At 34.0% G+C, this 19,150-nt stretch overlaps 1 protein-coding gene across 1 annotated transcript in view; it reads left to right on the top strand.

The window, feature by feature from the left end:
- Window positions 1-19,150, top strand: part of FAT4 (FAT atypical cadherin 4) — a 171,283-nt gene that overhangs the window by 75,864 nt on the left and 76,269 nt on the right. The window contains exons 3-4 of the mRNA XM_028102315.2: window positions 12,117-12,378; window positions 13,940-14,290. Of these exons, the coding sequence (XP_027958116.2) occupies window positions 12,117-12,378; window positions 13,940-14,290 (613 nt within the window). The remainder of the gene's footprint in view (window positions 1-12,116; window positions 12,379-13,939; window positions 14,291-19,150) is intronic.

Genomic DNA, 19,150 nt, shown 5'->3' with positions numbered 1-19,150 from the left:
TTTAGAATCTAATGTCTAGAAAGGTGCAAACATAATTTTTCTTTCTACAGTTAGTCCCATTTTAAAAAGATAATTGTAGTAAAACTAATTTGTTTGCATTATTTACAAAAGTGCATTATTTATGATTATTTACATAAGTGCAACAAAAGTAGTGACTGGCCATAGAAAGTTTTTAAGAACTTTGCTGTATCCTTAGAAGCAAGGTCCCAGGCCAGTTTTTCCAAGGGGCTTTTTTTTTTTTTTTTGGCTCCATAAAGTCAACCTTAGTTCCTTAAAACTGTTTGGTCATATGTGAATATACACACATCTCTCTCAAATATGACATTCCAGTCAAGCCTTGGTAATATAACCAATATTTCCAATTTTGTCCTGTTAAAGGAAAATAGATTCTCATTTCATTTGTGCAAACAAATAACTATATTGTCATGAAACAACTATATTGCCAGAAAAAAATAGTTTCTGAATTCTGGAGGGATCAGGTAGGGAGAAAAAGCAAATGCTTTATCTTTGTTCACAAAGGTATACTTTACCAATCTTCTATAGGCCATAGCAAAAAGAAAAAAAAATAGAAACGAAAAGAAAAAAAAATGTGTCTTACATCTGGTAAAACAAAACATTAAAAACCAGCAGTGTTTTAAACAAAAGTCATGCAGAATTATAATCATCCTCCCTAGTTCCTTTAGTCTGTTATAATTAATACTTGTTCTACTTGAATGCAGCTTTTTCATTAGCTCTGAAAATTCTTACCCCATTCAGTTTTGTTTGGTTTTTATTTTAAAGTTATCAGAAACCTGTATTTTGGAGTACTTTCCATGGGTCTTCTTGGAGATGAAGCACTTTTGCCAAAGTATCAGAATGAAATAACTGTCTATAAATGACAAAAGACTTAAAAATGACCATGATTAAAAATCTGATGCAAGTTCACTACAATTCACAAGGAAATGTGTGTAAAATATTACATATCATTTTAAGATAATAACTGGAATTATGACTGAAAACATTATGCCAAGATATATCAGATTTCCAAGAATTTTACATTATTTCTGGAACACTTATAACTTATACCTATACAGCATAAAAATGCCTTAGTATTATTTCTTATTTGACAATGTTTCCCAAATAATTTAACATATCAAATAAACTTAATTACTTTTAATGACTTAATATTTTTTTTTATGAGGAGAGAGACCAAATCTTTTTTTTTTTTTTTAAGATTTTATTTATTTGACAGAGAGAGACACAACGAGAGAGGGAACACAAGCATGGGGGAGTGGGAGAGGGAGAAGCAGGCTTCCCGTGGAGCAGGGCGCCCGATGCAGGGCTTGATCCCAGGACCCTGGGATCACGACCTGAACCAAAGGCAGACGCTTAACAGCTGAACCACCCAGGTGCCCCGAGACCAAATCTTTTGAGATGTTTCAGGGACCCTCTTGAAAATCCCAAAGTTAAATCAAGGTCAAAAAAACTTCATTTAGAATTTGATTTTTGGGAAAGTTGTCAAAAAATATCAAAAGGTTTTAAGACCATAGGTCACTATGAAATAATATTCAGTTATCTATTTAACCAAAGGGACAATTAAAGATTTCATAGGCAAATATAGAAGACTTCCTGGTTCTGAGTAAAACTTAATTATTTTAATATTGAGAGTCCTAGGCTTAAGTAATCAGACTTGATAAAAACAACACAGGAAATTATTTTGATGAAACACAGAATTCTTGTTTTTTAGGTATATTACTTTGAAAGGTAAGGAAATCCTTTTATAATCTCCAAGAAGAGTAGACCAATGGACCAAGAAGACTTTGTCCTTTTAACAGACAGAAAACCAAATTCTGCTTTTACACCAGCTTTATTTTTGATATTAGGACTCATTTGCTTAATTAAATTCATTCTGATCTTAGCCAGAGTTGATCACACATAAAATTCCTTTCCCTCATTGTTTTTAGTGGTTTTAGTTACATATATTAGAATTTTTCACTCTTAGAAGCCTTTGATTTCTAATGAAAACTAAGAAGTAAGCAATTATGAACTGTCTTTTATATTAGCATTCTGTGGATTGTCAGACTTATAAAAACTTTTTTATAATTTCTAGAAACATGTACTTTCTCAAAGAAAATTTCTCAACATGGCATAAAACATGTTTACAAATGAAACTATCTTTAGTTTCTCTGTAAAAGGAAGCTAAAAGTGGATAAGCTTATGTTCAATAACATGTTTCAGTATTTTATTTTATTTGTAAATGATCTGGATATTCAGTGGATATAACTTGACTCATAACTTAACCTAGCAAAACTTTAATGTTTCAGGTTACCAAAAAGATTTGGGAAAACTAAAAAGTTTACCTAAAACTTTTTATACTACTTATATCTATTTTATTTACTTGTTAAACAATTACATTTAGATTACTTATGAAAATTTCATCATGACAAGTTATTTTTATTGCTGACAAATTTATAACAGAGATAACATAAACTTATTTGATTAATAAATCTAGGTAAAGTAAAAGTTGTATGACTGCATTATATTCAATGTTGAAAACTCTAAGGACAGGTATATTTTTATTAAAATAACAAACTTGAACTAGTTTTAATATTGAACATTTTCCCAGATTACATGAACCCAAAAAGCATTTGGGTTAGTTTACATTATATTTTTGAGAATTTTTATGAATATTAAATTTATATAAGCTCATATTTATTTAAGCCAATTAAATATAGCTCTTTCACAAATTAATTTTAGTAATACCATCTGGAGGTAGAGGTGATAGAATTCTCTACCGCCAGATGGTATTATTAAAATTAATTTATATATATATATGTGTGTGTGTGTGTGTGTGTGTATATATATATATGTATATATACTCACATAAACATACAGAAAGAGAGACATTGGGGCACCTGGGTGGCTCAGTTGATTTAGCAACTGACTCTTAGTTTCAGCTCAGGTAATGATCTCAGGGTCATGAGATCGAGCCCTGTGTCAGGCTCCGTGCTGTGGGGGTCAGCTTTAGATTCTTTCCTCCTTGCTCTTCTCTGCCCCCCTCTCTACTCCACCTGCTTGCCCTTGCTCTCTTTCTAATTTAATAAATAAATAATAAAATCTTAAAAAGAAGAGAGACATTATAGCTTCTATATACTTAATATTTCCCATTAGCTCAAATTCTAAATTACCTCCTTTTTTTTTTCTGATAAGAATTACCTCTCCAAAGTTCATACATTAACACTTATGTCTCAAAGACACAGTGAAGAATGCAAGTTATAAGCTTTCAAAGACAAATAGGAGATGTTTTGGGATTGGTAAAAATGAGTAAGTGAACTTTCAACTGCCTCTAGAGCTGGATTTTTGGTTTTGCAAAGATTTGTAAGATAAGGACAGTTGCTCTCAATTCCTCAAAGAATTGGGTTGCAACTTAAATGACATCATAGGTTGATTCACCCATAAATCCTTTTACAAGGGCTTTAGAAGGTTTTTCTTTCCTTCTGGATTCATAGTTTTATTTTAGCTTAGGGGAGAAAGCCTAAAAAAAATTCTTTTAGGCTCTGCAATTTGGCCAATTTCTGACCACAGAGCTACTTTGTAGTTTTAGCTGGGACAAATAGTAAATATTTTTGGCAGTATTGAATAACCCCTTGGACTGAAGAGGTGTCCCCAGAGAGGATGCCTAAGATATTTTGTTTTCCTCCTTCTACTGGGCGCTACGGACAGAGATCTGGGAGAGCTGACTCTGGCAAGAATTCTCACTCTTAGCTGGCTTCCACCAGTTTTTTCAGGAGCCCATCTGTAGCTCTGGTATTTACCAGAATTTGGCTAGGTTTTTCATTATTTTTAACTTTAGTTTTCCCTTGGCTGCTTAAGACAATAGCAACAGTTTACCAGAAAATCCCTCAGAGTCCCATCAACTTTGGGAGAGTCCCATCAACTTTGGGAGATCCCCATTAGCAATGGGCCCTCCTTCAAGAGTAGACGTGTGGTGTCTGTAAGGTCATTAACTTGGCAGACTTTTTGCTTAAGGCCATATAAGAGGAATTCAGACAGAGGGTTACTAGAATGAGTACTCAAATAAAGGATAGAGGAAAGCAGTAAGACTTACATTAGCCTTACGTTTTTTTGTTTGTTTGTTTTTAGGTACCTTTTATACCTTGAATTTTTCATTAGCCTTTTGAAACAAATCTTTTAATGAAGCTATTTTGGAATTCTGAAGACTTTCAGAGGTTTTTGTATGCCAATTAAAATAGGTATTCCATTCTGTTTCTTTGATTTGGGAGTCCTTGCTTTTAAATGCACTTCTTAAATGATCTTACCTAATTGGAACATTCCTTATAAGGGCCACTGTAATTCTAGGTTATAATTACTTTGAGGGCTGGCAACACTTTAGTAGGACCCTAGCCGCAATTGGGGTTTAACCCACATTTTCTGTCCAGCCATATCTAGCTGCTAATTGGGTGTGACTCACTTATCTGCCCAGCTATATTTGGGGCTCCCGACCTGAGAGATACCAAACCAAGTTCTCAGGACACAAAACAAGCTTAGGAAGATTTTGCTATTTTTGTAAATATTTATTTCTTCCAGACCATAATCCTTAGACATAAAATAACCAGGTGTGTAGGAAGGTAGCAGAAATTCTTTAGATTTTAAGCATCCCATTTTTATTATAATTACTTTTTTCAGATAAGCCTTTGCATCTCTCAGAACCAAGCTAGTACCTAAAAGGGATGTGCCTCTGGGTTGGTGATTGTACCATGTTTCACAGGGTACCTCATTGCATGGAAATTTGCTTGAGATTGGCAGGAAACCTAGTGTGAATTTCACTCATTCCATGACCAACTTATTCTATTACGAGAGTCTTTGATTTAGGTGGTAAACATCACAGTAGCTTTTAAGTGCTTGACCAATGCCCACCAATTTTTGCAGCTTTTTGGCCTCTGAGATCCCTGTTAGCAATAGCCTTTATCTACATAAAACAAGACAAACGTGTGCCTCTTAACATGCCAGCAGCAACCAGAAGATGTTATTGCAGACTGGCCAAAAGAAGGCTGTGTGCAACACCAGCATTTCCCAGTGTAGATTAAAGCAACAGATTCCAGCAAATGGGGACTGTGGACTGGAACTGGGGAAAAGACTAAACCAGAAAACTCCAGGAAGTGGGCACTGCAGATTGTAAGTGGGGAAGGGATTCCAGCCTACTGGAGAATTGCAGACTAAACCAAGAGCTGGGGACTAAGGTTTTGGATAGAAGCATCTGCCTAGCTCAAGCTGACTCATTAAGTCTTGGAGTGGAAAGCCAGTTAGGTTGGGAGCTCAACACAAAGAGAGCAGTGCTCAAAACCAAGAGTAACTTACCCAACGTCCTCAGAAATAGCTAGAAAGACAGTGAACTCAAAGGAATTCCTAGGGTCCTGAACCTGTGTTTCTTGTCCCTGAAGCTATTGAAAGTCTTTTTTAGCCTTGCCACTGCCACCAGATCTGTTAAACAACACAAATCCAACTGAGTAAATTTATAAATTGACTTTATTCAACAACTCATGAATCAGGCAGCATGCCATTTAGCAATAGAAAGGAGCTCTGCCAATCTGTAGAAAAGAAAAGGTTTTTAAAGGCTAAAAGGGGGTGGAAAAATGAAATTATTAACAAAATGTATTTTTTTAGGCAAGATCACCTTCCTAAGGGGAACAGAAAGGCTAGTACTGACAAAGTAATTCCATGTTGACTGGTTAAAAGTTACATTCCTAGAGTTCAAACTGCAATTAAATTCGGTATTAAGTCTTGGTTTGTTGACATGGGGCTTAGTACAAGGGACTCTATTTTGGACCTACTACCTCTTTTTTAACAATTGAGAAAAAATTTTTCCAAATTCTAGCTACTATTAAAAGTTATGTGACTACTTATATTATCATTCATAAGAGATGTCATCAGCTATTATTTAGGAAATACTTCATTTTCTTAAAGCTCATCATTGATAATATATATTTGGATAGCTCAATTCACAAACTTTGATTAACTGTCATTTAGAAAACTAGTAAACCTATGATCCAGCAATTGCACTACTAGGTATTTACCAAAAGAATACAAAAATACTAATTTGAAGGGACACATGCATCCCAATATTTATAGCAGTGTTATCAACATAGCAAAACTATGGAAAGAGCCCAAATATCCATCGACTGATGAATGGATAAAGAAGTTGTGGTATATTATATATAGGAATATATATATATTTATATATATAATACTATATTACTCAACCATAAAAAAATGAAGTCTTGACATTTGTAATGACATGGATAGAGTTAGAGAGTATTATGCTAAGCAAAATAAGTCAGAGAAAGACAAATAATATATGATTTCATGCTTATGTGGAATTTAAGAAACAAAACAAATGATCATAGGGGAAAGAAAGAGAAAGGAAAACCAAGAAACAACTCTTAACTATAGAGAACAAGCTGATGGTTACCAGAGGGGTGGGGGTGAGTGGGATGGGTGAAATAGGTGATGGGGATTAAGGAGGGCACTTGTGATGAGCACTGGGTGTTGCACAGAAGTGTTGAATTACTGAATTGTACACCTGATACTAAGATTACACTGTGTGTTAACTAACTGGAATTTAAATAAAAACCAAAAAAGGAAAAACAAAAAAATATGTGAAGAGGAAAAAAAAAGGGAAACAGTTAAAAAAAAAAAGGCACCCATGCAATTGATATAAGACAATTCACATTAAAGACATGTAACTGTAGTGACTCTCATTGGCTAACTTTCTGTAGGACTAGGACAAATAAACCTCCTTTTTAAGTGGTTTATTCGAAGACTGAAGAAATAATCATGTTAATTATAATAAATATATATTCTAAGGGAATATATGCTATTGTTTTAAGAACTGATTATTTGAAAGAGATGCTGTGATGTTGATACTGTTATAATTTTGTATCCTTCTCTATTTTTTTCAAGTTATGACAAATAAGGGTTTCTACCAATACAGTGCTGCCTGCATGTTTATGTTTCTCCATCTAACTTTTTTGCGTGTGTTTGTGTGTATGTGTGCACATAATTGCATTGCCTTCAAGTATATCTTTTGAGATATATTTATATTTACAATGAGATCTGAGGAAGGCTGGGAAGATACTTATGTGTCTAGGTATTTATATCACCATTGTTTTAGTGTACTTTGTTTTATTTCTATTGAGCTTCATTTTTTGTTTTAAAATAAGTGTAAGTAACCATGCGGATATTACCACTTAGACATCCTAGTATAAAAAACTACTGAGGGGCGCCTGGGTGACTCAGATGGTTAAGTGTCTGCCTTCAGCTCGGGTCATGATCTCCAGGTCCTGGCATCGAGCCCTGCATCGGGCTTCCTGCTCAGCAGGGAGTCTGTTTCTCCCTCTTCCTCTGCCTTTCCCGTTGCTCCTGCTCTCTCTCTCTCTCTCTCTCGCTCTGTATCTCTCTGTCTCGCATAAATAATAAACAAAATTCTTAAAAAAAAAAAAACTCCTGAAATGTAAAATGATGTTATCTAGGATATGCAAGAAGTGAATTTGGGGTGAGACAAGGTGTGGAGTTAAGGGGCAGGAAAGTGTAATGTCGTGCAGAAGAAATAGACCAGAGAAATGCAGGAAGGGTTGTTTGAAATTCAGGGAGAGGTAGGGATGCTGACAGTTTGTGCAAAGTGTGACTGCTTGAAGGCATAAAAATCACCTAGTACTTTGTGATCAGATCTGTTGGTGGGGGGAGGGGAAGGCAGGAGAGGATGGGAGGGAGGGAGTAGGTTTACCTACAATTTTAAAAGAAAGGATTTTGAACTATGATTTTTTAAAGATTAAGCTCATGAGGTTGCTGTCCTTCTTGAATACATTTTCTCTTAAAAATTTTAGTAGCTTTCAAATGATCACTATTTTAACTTGTGATGTGAGGAATCAACATTTCTTTGGCCTTACGCCCAATAGAATGGATACCTCAGCTTTCTGTGGCATTCAGAATCATTAGCTGTTTCCTTTTTTGAGTAGCTTGCAATGAATTAATATTAATGCTTTTAGATAAACCTTCATCCTATTTTCTACTCTATCCTCAACTTTTTACCTCTTAGTTGATTTTTTTTTTTAAGAGAGAGAAGTGGGGGAGGGGCAAAAGGAGGGGGAGAGAATCTCAAGCTGACTCCATGCCCAGCCCAGAGCCAATGTAGGGCTTGATCTCACCACCCTGAGATCGTGACCTGAGCCAAAATCAAGAGGCGGATGCTTAACAGACTGAGCCACACAAGTGCCCCTCTTATTTGAACGTGAAATATATATATCTGAAATGTTTTCTCCCTTACTAAGTCATGGCTGTTTTCTTTCTTCATCTAGTTTGAATAAAACTCAATATTGAATGCAAAGGTTTTCTTTTAATTTCTAGTCAACATTAAATTTTCCCACAACTATCCAGTGGACTGGTTTTAAAAGATTAATAGAATTATTTAAAATACTAATAAATATGTAGGTCATAAGCAAACTATACATCAATACATTTTTTATTATTTATACACTTTTCCTTAATTGCTAAATCAAACATAAAAATATTCGTGTGTTAGAGAAATTCTAGTAAGTCACTGGAGAATAATGCCTGGATAAAGGAGTTGGTTTTAGGAAGCAACATGTACATGTTGAACTTCATTTAAATATCATTTGAAACATATGTTGGATCAAGATACGCATCTTTCAGATGCATATGACTTTGTCAGTCTCTTGTTTCCTTTTATAAACAGAATTTTTATGCTTGTAATGGGCCAGGATACTCAAGCTTTGTTTCATGGTACCATACTTGTTTTTGAAAATACTACTTAAGGTTATAAAATGCATTTGCAATTTATAGCTATTTACTTTTAGAATTCCTTCCATGTGCTTTTGTCTCTGTGGTTCCTCAGGAGAGTAGAATATTTTTAACCAGCATTATTTCCACTGCACTGCCGCTGAAATACGATATTTGTTTCTCATGGTATTGCTGATACTGCATATTTTGGATATTAAATAAATAGACTTTTCAAAAGACCTAATTAAATCATTACTCTTGGCCAGACATTTTCAGACATTCACCAGAACTATTAATTCACTGCATAAGCTGATTTTGAATATAAAAAATTGTTTTATCAACATAATTTGATGCCTTTGCTTCTGTTCAGAAGAATTATCATAACTTAAGAGCATTAATTATGACGTTATTTTGTGGACAAGACATCTCTAACTTTCAAACCATTTGTGTAATAGCTTTAAATATGTGTTTTTGTTTCTTTGCCTTCCCCTAATTTCCAAATACTTGCCATTTTTAATAGGTCAAAATTGAATGTAGCTGTTTCATACCTGGACTGCTTTACCAGAATAATGGAACTTAGTGAAACAGAATAAATAGTACAGAAAGTAGTCAGATTAGAAGTCTAAAATTCTTAGTGAATGTTTTTGTTAAACCATACCATTACAATAAATATGTAAGCTACCCCACGTACACCTGAATATACAAGATACATGTGGTATTGTGTTAAACTCAGCTATTCCATTACTAAATTAAAAGGTGCTTTGAGGCATTCACTTTACTAAATTTTAAGATTGGCTTGGAGAATGCAGTACAAAAATGGAGCAAACGCCACTAAACATGTATTTTGAAAGAGTATTTTTGCCTTTGACTGTTAGAAATCATACTCTTATACGTTTGGCCATGAAGGAGAAAACATATCTAATCTGTGAAGGAAAGAATGGAAGCCGTGGGTACCATATTCTCCTGGCATACCAGCCTTATAGTCCTACACATCCTAAATTTATGTTCTTCCCAATATCTTTCTTGAGAGTTCTTAGCCTGGATATTTTGATAAGTAAATTTCTAGAGGTTAATAATCGTAAAGAGCATGCTTATTTTATGTAAGTATATTTAAATCAAAAAGGAATTTTTGGAAGTCAATGATTGCCACACTAATTATACCTCAGTGTCAAAATGCAACAATTACATACAATAGGAAATCAGAAAACATACTTTTCCTGGGATATATAGCAACTCAGTTGTATTTTTATTTAAAGTATTCATTTACAGGAATCTATCATCAAATGCACTTAACCCATTACATAAAAACAGAAATAAAAATAACAGCTAACATTGTCATATACTTTCTGAAGGAGCATTCTAGGTTTTTTACATGTATGAACTCATTCAATCTTCGCAACAGCCCAATGTGGCAGGTAATGGTATTGTCCTGATTGCCCTGATAAAGAAACATCAGCTCATAGAGGCTAAGTATAAGGCTCAAGGACACACAATTAACAAGTGGCGGAGCAGAGATTCAACCCCCAAAGCCTCAGATCTCAACCAGTGCAGTGTATAATATTTAACTCAATATTTTAATTATAATATACATAATTAAGAAATATCTAAATCAAACTGCTTGTAATTTCAACATTGGACTGTCAAGTTTATAATATATTTAATATATAATATATTTTAAAATAAAATATATATAATGTATTTTAAAATACTATGAGGTTAGCATTCCCCATCATCAAATCCAGATGGGTTCTTTACTTTAAATTCTTTTTTTTTTTAAGATTTTTTTATTTATTTATTTGACAGAGAGAGACACAGCGAGAGAGGGAACACAAGCAGGGAGAGTGGGAGAGGGAGAAGCAGGCTTCCCGCCGAGCAGGGAGCCTGATGCGGAGCTCGATCCCAGGACCCTGGGACCATGACCTGAGCCGAAAGCAGACGCTTAACGACTGAACCACCCAGGCGCCCCTTTACTTTAAATTCTTCTAAATTTTTTTTCTTTTTTTTTTTTTTTTTTTTTTGACTTTGCTAAGATCTACTCTCTCTTGAAACCTTCCTTTAACCTCAATTAGTGCCTATGAAGTGATGTGCTTAAACAGCATTGGGCACTTAGTAAACACATGAAGAATGTTCTGTTTTTCTCAACTTTTCTGTGTCCTCTGCCAACTTTCTAGTTTAGACTTCAAAGTTTTGAGGGCCACCGCTCAAAGATCTAAGAGTACGTAAGAAATCACCCCTGCTTTCATTTTACAGAACATGGACTTGGAACCTACAAAGAATACAGACTATAGTTTCACCTTGAGGAACTGAAGCCCCAGCCTCTTGGGGCCAAACTCTACTCACTCTTTCCCTTCTCCAGCCTCTCCCCACTCTAGTTCTTCCTACATTATTAAGAACCTTGAGAGATTGCTTCCAATTAAAACAAGATTAGTATTTTCTTGGCCATAAAATTCAAGGCAGTTTGTGTTGAGGGTGAGATTCTCAAAAATATACCTATAATCTAACATTTTAGTTTGACCTTCTTCTTCTACTCTTCATTTAAACTCTCCACTCTAACAAACTGTTTAACAGTGAGTACTCCAGACATATCATTCTCCTTCCCTCTGCATTTTTGTTTAAACTGAAATGTTTCCTTAGTCTTTGCTTAAAAAAAAAAAAATTCTACAAGCCCCAATTCAGCTCCATATACACTCTCCTTTATTGTCTTCCCTAAAGAAATCAACTCAAAACAATCCATCTCTCTTCTTGGTTCTTACAGTGTCTATTGCAAGCCTCCTCCATTTAGCACTTGTCTCATTTAATTACCTTCTCATGCTGAATCAGAAGGAACATGAGCTCAGAGTCAGGCAGACTTGGGTTTAAAATCCACACTAACACTTGCAGTGTGACTATGTGTAAGTTAGCCAGCATCTCGGAACCCAGTGTCTTCATTTGTGAAATGGCACCTCATGAAGTTGTGAATTGAAGTGAGAGGATGCATACATAGTGCTGTCACTGTGCCTGGCACAGAGCCACCCTTCAGCAAATCTTCTGGTTATGAGGTTAATAATAGTAGTGTCATTTGCATTTTCTTTAGCGACAGCTTGTCTCCTTTCTATGTGTACATTTTATGAGTTAAAAAATATATATAACTAATACTGATGGCTGAGATTTTCTGTGTTATTTAATGGATGAGTGGTGAAAGACGATGCAGTATACTACTTTGGTTTCTTATCTTTTGAAATCTTTTAATATCTTATCAAGTAAAACCAAAAGCCTCACTTTGTCGAATACATACTCAACACAAGAAATGGTGCCCTTAACTGTTCTACTTCTAACAATTCAGATGCGGATCTTTTCCTCAGGGTGCAAATGCTCTGGTCACATACACTATCATTAGTGGAGCTGATGACAGTTTCCGCATTGACCCTGAATCTGGAGATCTGATAGCCACCAAGCGGTTGGACAGGGAACGCCGTTCCAAATATTCTTTGTTGGTTCGGGCAGATGATGGTCTTCAATCCTCAGATATGAGAATTAATATCACTGTCAGTGATGTGAATGATCACACGCCCAAGTTCTCCAGACCTGTGTACTCTTTTGACATCCCAGAAGACACAACCCCAGGTACGTGGCATACCTTTAAGTGTGTTTTGCAAAGATCTCTTTTGACTACAATTATGGACCATGTTTTGCCTGCTCTTAATTAGTGACTAGTTTTTACCATATGCTACTAGGTATAAAAATATATGTGCTAGGTATTTTAGTCTGTTAATTAACCACCTTCGATACAGTTCCCAAAAGAATCGCTAGACTTTTGAGAGCAAATGAGGTTAGCAATTCATCTGATTACCAATTACAAATACTTCTGTTTCTGAAAGTATTTGTGATGAGTTGTTAATTTTCTGGCAACAACAGTTTTGATACTGTTTTCCCACTTTATGCTCTGTGATATTTTACAGCCCATTTAAACATTTATGTGTTAATATCATTTCTAAATGCTGACTTTTAAAAAATGATCATTTAACATGTTGTACTTTGCTACCTCTGCATCCATTCTGAGTCAATGTACTTCAGAAAGTCATTTGTAAGACAGGACTACATCTTTATTTTTAACATATTTTAATTTGTTATAAAAATTAAAATAAATGGATATTATAAAAATTCTAATATGATTATAGTGCTATGTAGACAAAGCAGAAAGAAAAGCACATGAAAATCTGTGAATACTAGCTCTAACACTTAGAGCCTCTGTGGCCCGGGGCAACTTCACTCATTACTCTTAGCTTCAATTTTACCTTCTGCAAAATGGAAACAATAATTCCTGTTAGAATTAGGGTAAAGGTTAATTCAGAGATTATATCGTAATTTAGAGAACACATCATATATACCGTAGCTAACATGGGGCTTAGGAATTAGCATGTACTCAGTAAGTGTTAGTAGAATCTCGATCCTGAATTGTCAACTTGCCTCTTTGAACATATTATGTTGTGATTGTTAAGTTTGAGTACTAAAGATCCATATTTCTGGTGTGTGTTTGCTTCATTTCCATTATTGGAAATTCTTATCTAAAATTGAAATTTTATTCCGAATTACATTTGGAATGATTTTGCGTAATAAGGCATATGTTGTGGAAACTCATTTGACAAAGAAATTAAATATTTATAGACTACTTCTCACTGCAGTTTTCCCTTCACTCCCCAACATGAGCTGTGCAAGTCCTTCATGAAATTATCATCACATTTATTTCTGCCTTAATTATAGCAATGACCACACGAGCTATCAAGTGATATCCACTGAGTTTAAGTCTGCATTATTTCCGGGGACCCCTAGTTCCTGATACTAGCAATGGGCCCCCATATATGTTCACTGCAATCACCAATATGTTCACGAATTGGTAGTGCCAGGCAGAAAAATAGTGTCAGAAGTATTATTTCTCCAGAACATTTACACTGTAACATAAAATTTGCTGAGTATTTAATATGCTATGTGTTTTGTTAATATTTGGGAAGGCTGGTATCAGTGTTAATATAGAAATCTGCAGACTGTTGTGTTCACTATATTTTCATAGTGATTCTCTAGTTAAAATATTTTACTGTACAAATAAAATTTGTTGGTGTCTGTATATATTCTCTTGGTAATATCCTTATCCCATTAATTTTAGACTATTAATTTATTTTTTTGATAGGTTCTTTGGTAGCAGCTATTTTAGCTACAGATGATGACTCTGGTGTGAATGGAGAAATTACATACATTGTGAATGAAGATGATGAAGATGGCATATTCTTCCTGAATCCAGTTACTGGAGTCTTTAATTTGACTCGAGTATTAGATTATGAAGCACAGCAATATTATATCCTCACTGTTCGAGCTGAAGATGGTGGGGGACAATTTACTACCATTAGAGTTTATTTTAATGTACTAGATGTAAATGATAACCCACCTATTTTCAGCTTAAATTCATATAGCACATCTTTAACGGAGAATCTACCTCTAGGATCTACTGTTCTTGTGTTTAATGTTACCGATGCAGATGATGGTATGTACTTTATTTTATACACTTAAAAAATTTATTAAAAATGTCCTCAGATTTATATTATATTTATTTACTGTGTTCAGTTGTCACAAAGGGGGACAGATTTATGATTTAACTATAGAGGATTAAAATTAAGTGCTTTAGGCTTATTAGAAGGATGAACTAAGGTATCTACCATGATTATTTTTATAATATGGTCAGTTAATAGATGACTACTCTCAAATGGAAAAAAAAATTAAGTGCTTTATCAGTTAAATTATTATTTATAACAATTACACAGCATGCACTGTTATCATTCTATAATATTTTACTTCACTTTTTACAGTATCACAGCTTAATAATGTAGAAGTCATAAAAGAGATTTTTACTAGTTTTTTGTCAGATTAATAAAAATATTTGTTTGTGTATATTATTTTAACATAAAAAGGATAAAATTTGGAAGCAAAAGGAAAACCAACATTTTAAAAAATACTTAATGCATAATTAATTTTACATTTCTGACTGAAAAGTTCTAATAATATTCTAGCAAGCTTTCGTGCTTGATTCAAAGGACAGTCTCAGATCTCTTTAATTTATGCTATATAATCAAGTTGAGATTTTGCTTTCAATCTAGACTTCACATGTATTTGATTTTATTTATTGCAAAAGCATTTGACAAACTTTCTTTTAAAATATAACTCTCAAAAAATAAAATAAAATATAACTCTCCTCGTCTTTCTTCTAAGATGTGTTTGTCAATACACATATCGGATAATACAGGACTAGAGATAACATTGTGCAGATTATCAGTCTTTAACTGAACTGTTTGGAAAGTTAATACCTTGTTTCCCCTTTTACTGGATGAGTTCAGTGTCCTATCGCTTGAGAAAACAAGGGGCAGAACTTTAAAGAGGAAATAGGTTTCTAGCCTGAGGACAAGCTTAGTGACATAGGCATATCAATCTTAATTTAGAATTTCCTGATTCTTACTGACTTGGATGAGTGATTAAAGTAATTTCAGAATACCATCCTATCTCAACATTCTCCTCTATACTTAGTTTCCTTTCAGGATTGTCTACAAGTGTCCCTGAGAAAGATATGAGGGGCAAAAAGCACAGTATTTTATATATGTTTCAATTCATAAAATTGGAAATACTTTCTTCAGAATTCTTTAAGGGCATTTTGAAGTTTTCCCCCTTATGTTTAAGTAGTTAATACTGGTCACAGGAATATATCAAAAATAGAAGTATCTGTAATACTAGTACTACTACTGTTGCTAATAATATTAATAAGAATAACTGAAATTTGTGGCATATTTAGTAAGTAACCAGTCTAGGCCTAAGAACATTGCTCACCCCGTTTCACGTATATCAGCCCAGCTCAGCTCAATTAGACTTTGTATACCATTGAGCTTAATCTCTATTTTGGGAGTTGATTTCTCTATTATAACCTTAGTTTATCTGCTCCCTGGATATGAATATCTTATTTGTCCTTGTGACTGGTCCTGACTTTTCTGTAGTGAAGAATTTTCTGCCATGTTTCTTTGTGATTCATTATTATGCATTAGAGAGAGACCATTGTTTCATAGGATTGTGTGCTCTTCTGGACTAAATTTTATTTATCCTCATACCTTCAATTATCAGGACCTGAAAAATAGCAAATAAGAAACTTTCTTTGTGAAAATCTGCAGGAATATTCCACACACACACATATGCACAGACATACATTAACCATTGACTTCTACTTAATTTTCATGCATTTTTTCCCTTTAATTGTGTTTGTGTTGGGTAAAAAGTGTCAAGCTACATTTTTCCATTGTTTCAGTTTTGAATACTTTTATCAGTGTAATTTCCTGTACCTTGACCTAAAATATAGGACATGGTTCCTATTCTTTCTGAATTTCAAGGATAATGATAAGACTGTACAAGGGTAACCTTGTTTGTTTAAAATTGCCAACTTGGTCACACTGAATAGTTCTCAAAGTATTTCACAAACAGTATTATTTAGACATTTTTTTAAAATAACAAATTCATCTTGGGGCACCTGGATGGCTCAGTTGGTTAAGCATCTGCCTTCGGCTCAGGTCTGAAAGGTCCTGGGATCAAGCCCCGCATCGGGCTCCCTGCTCAGTGGGGAGCCTGCTTCTCCCTCTTCCTCTGCTGCTCCCCCTGCTTGTACTCACTCTCTCTGTCAAATAAATAAATAAAATCTTAAAAAAAAAACAAACCCCCCCCAAAAAACCAAATTCATCTTAATCTCTGATCAAAACTTTCCTGATGAGGAAATATTATCATCTGAAGAAATCTTATATAAAAATAAAGTTACTATTTTCTGTTCCCTATAACCAGATTCAGAGTTCAACATCAAATTTGAGATTACAGAATCTTTTAATAAGAATCGGTCAAATATCTTAACTATATTCACAAGATAAATAGTGTATGTATTAATCTCAAGGCTTCCCTATATACAGTGTAAAAAGTATTATATTGAGGCAAACTTTTATAAACTTAACTTCATGGGAATATACTGGCTTTGATAATTATTATGTTATTATCCTAGAAATAAATGCATATGCTCTTCAAAATATTGGGAGTCATAGAGTGTTCTGAGAATAAAGCAATGGTAATGCTGAATAAGTTCACCTGTCCATGCTTGGTACAATTGCAAATCATTCAAATGAAAGGAGTTTCATATTCCAGTGACTTGGTGACCTTGTTGGAACTGCTTCATAAAGATGAATGCTGTCTGAAGCAGTTCCATGGGTTACAGCCGTGTGATACGTAGACAAATGCTAGCTTATCCTAGCATAATTAGACAATGTTTGCGAACTGTTAAATAAATACACACATTTCATAACAGAACTATATTCCTATAGTTATGTGCCATATTTCCTGGAACTAAATTATTCCTGAGACTGAAAGAAAAACAAAAAACAAAAAACAAAAAACCCAACACAACCACACACACACAATAAAACTTTCAGAAGGAATCATGTGACTAAACCACTTCCAGAACATTGAACACAAATGATTAGAAGTATGAACAGTTTTAAGTTTAAAGACCTGGTGAGCTATAAAACACCACTAAAGTCAAATCCTGATACTTATGGGTAGATTACAGAATTTTAAATAATGTATGTACTGTTTCATGATTTGAATATTTGATTCAAAGAACAGAGAAAGACAAATTGTCTGGCTTCTCTATTTTTTTGGATACTACAAATGTTTCTATCTATCCACATTTCTTTTCTAGCCGTAGAGCACATGCCCAAAGTCACTTAGATTTGTCAGAAATGAAAAGTTCTTTTCTTTACAGTGAAGTAAATATAGGCGGCTTTTGTGGCCTGTAATTGTAATAGTAAGGATTCATGAAGTTCCTGAGATGAGAGCTATTTCTTCGATGGTGTGGCAGTATTTTGTACAGGAGTTGTTATACTTTTATGTTTATTTTCTCAAAGATGATTGTTGTCGTGAGTTCATTGTAATGGTATTTAATATCTGTATCTGTCATTTTGAATTTGAATATAAAATCAAATTTTTCTTTTTTCATAATTCTTGTTAAAGTTTAATACTTATTACTTATCCCACCCACCTACCCCACCAAACCTTTTCCCTTAAAAAAGAGGCTGCTCTGCTGTTTACAAGGAGGCTATAAAGTCTTGGTATCATGTTCTCTTTTTGACTCTGAAATTTAGTTGTTTACTCAGGAAATAGCAAACACTGTGGACTGAGGGTGTTCAGATCCTTGCTTTAATTGCTTGCATTCCAATTGATTTATGTAGAAATGCTAGGTTATCACTTTGTAACCATGTGTACTTTTGTCAGTTTTTCTGATTTCTTTTGATCTTGGGCATAAAAAATTTTTATGCTTTCACAGAACTAAATTTTATATCTCTGCTTGCTGGTATTATTTTATCCCGATGTTTTCATAACTTTTTCTCAGTAATAATTGGATCTGAATTTGTGCCTCAAAGAATAGGAATTCAATATTTACTGATAGATTTAACCATAAGAAATGCAGAAAATTTCCTTAGTAATTTGACTTAGAATATATAAAAAATATAAATTTAAATTGAATTTCTTTCTAGGAATATGTATGTGTCTATATATCCCTATATGACATCTACATCAAATTTCCATTAATTGCACCAATTGATGGAACTGTTCTTTGCACCAGTTGATGGAACTTTTTCTTCCCTCATTCCTGTGAAATTTTAAGTCAAGGGTTGAGGAAGGCTGTTGACCTCGTTCAATCCAGATCTTAAAATCCTCTTTATCTCCTGCTGGTAAACTGACCTGTGGCCTCCGTTCGCTTTATTTATTCATATTTTTCCTGATCTTCAGAGTCCTAATTATTCTGAACTTTACACTGCTTTGTTCACTCATGAATAGTTTTAAGTAAACTATAAAGATTAAAAGCCACAACTCATAATAAGGGGGGAAATCCAAACTTTTCAAAGATCTACTCAAGCCTTGTTTATCTTAGAAATTTTTATGAATAAAGCAGCGTCTAAAAGTTATTTTCATACGTATTTCTTCTCTGTATCAACATACAGATAAAGGATATTAGATAGAGACAATAAAATCACAGGAAAAGAGTAATTCTAGCATGTTTTTTTGAAAGAGCAGACAAGCCTTACCTAGTAGAAGAGAAAATCCCATTACTCTACTCAAACTTGCCTTTGTAAAGAACCTGACAAGTTTCAAGAAAAGGTAAAAGCTAACTCAAGTAGTCATAGAATCCCGAGAAAGAGTATTTTGCAAGAAAAAAAGAGAAAAAGAGTGATTAAATTGTTCTAGGAGACTCTTGGCACAGAGTGGACATCATTTCTGACACCTTAATAGTTTACTTAAAAATTTTTTTTTTTTAAAGATTTTTTTTTTT

The sequence above is a fragment of the Eumetopias jubatus genome, unplaced genomic scaffold, assembly GCF_037043125.1.
Source record: "Eumetopias jubatus isolate StellerSeaLion01/CBP00866 unplaced genomic scaffold, mEumJub1_p1.0 scaffold_2, whole genome shotgun sequence".
In the NCBI taxonomy this organism is placed as follows: Eukaryota; Metazoa; Chordata; class Mammalia; order Carnivora; family Otariidae; genus Eumetopias; species Eumetopias jubatus.
Note: the sequence above shows the minus strand (reverse complement) of the source record. Positions and strands in the feature narration are given on the sequence as shown.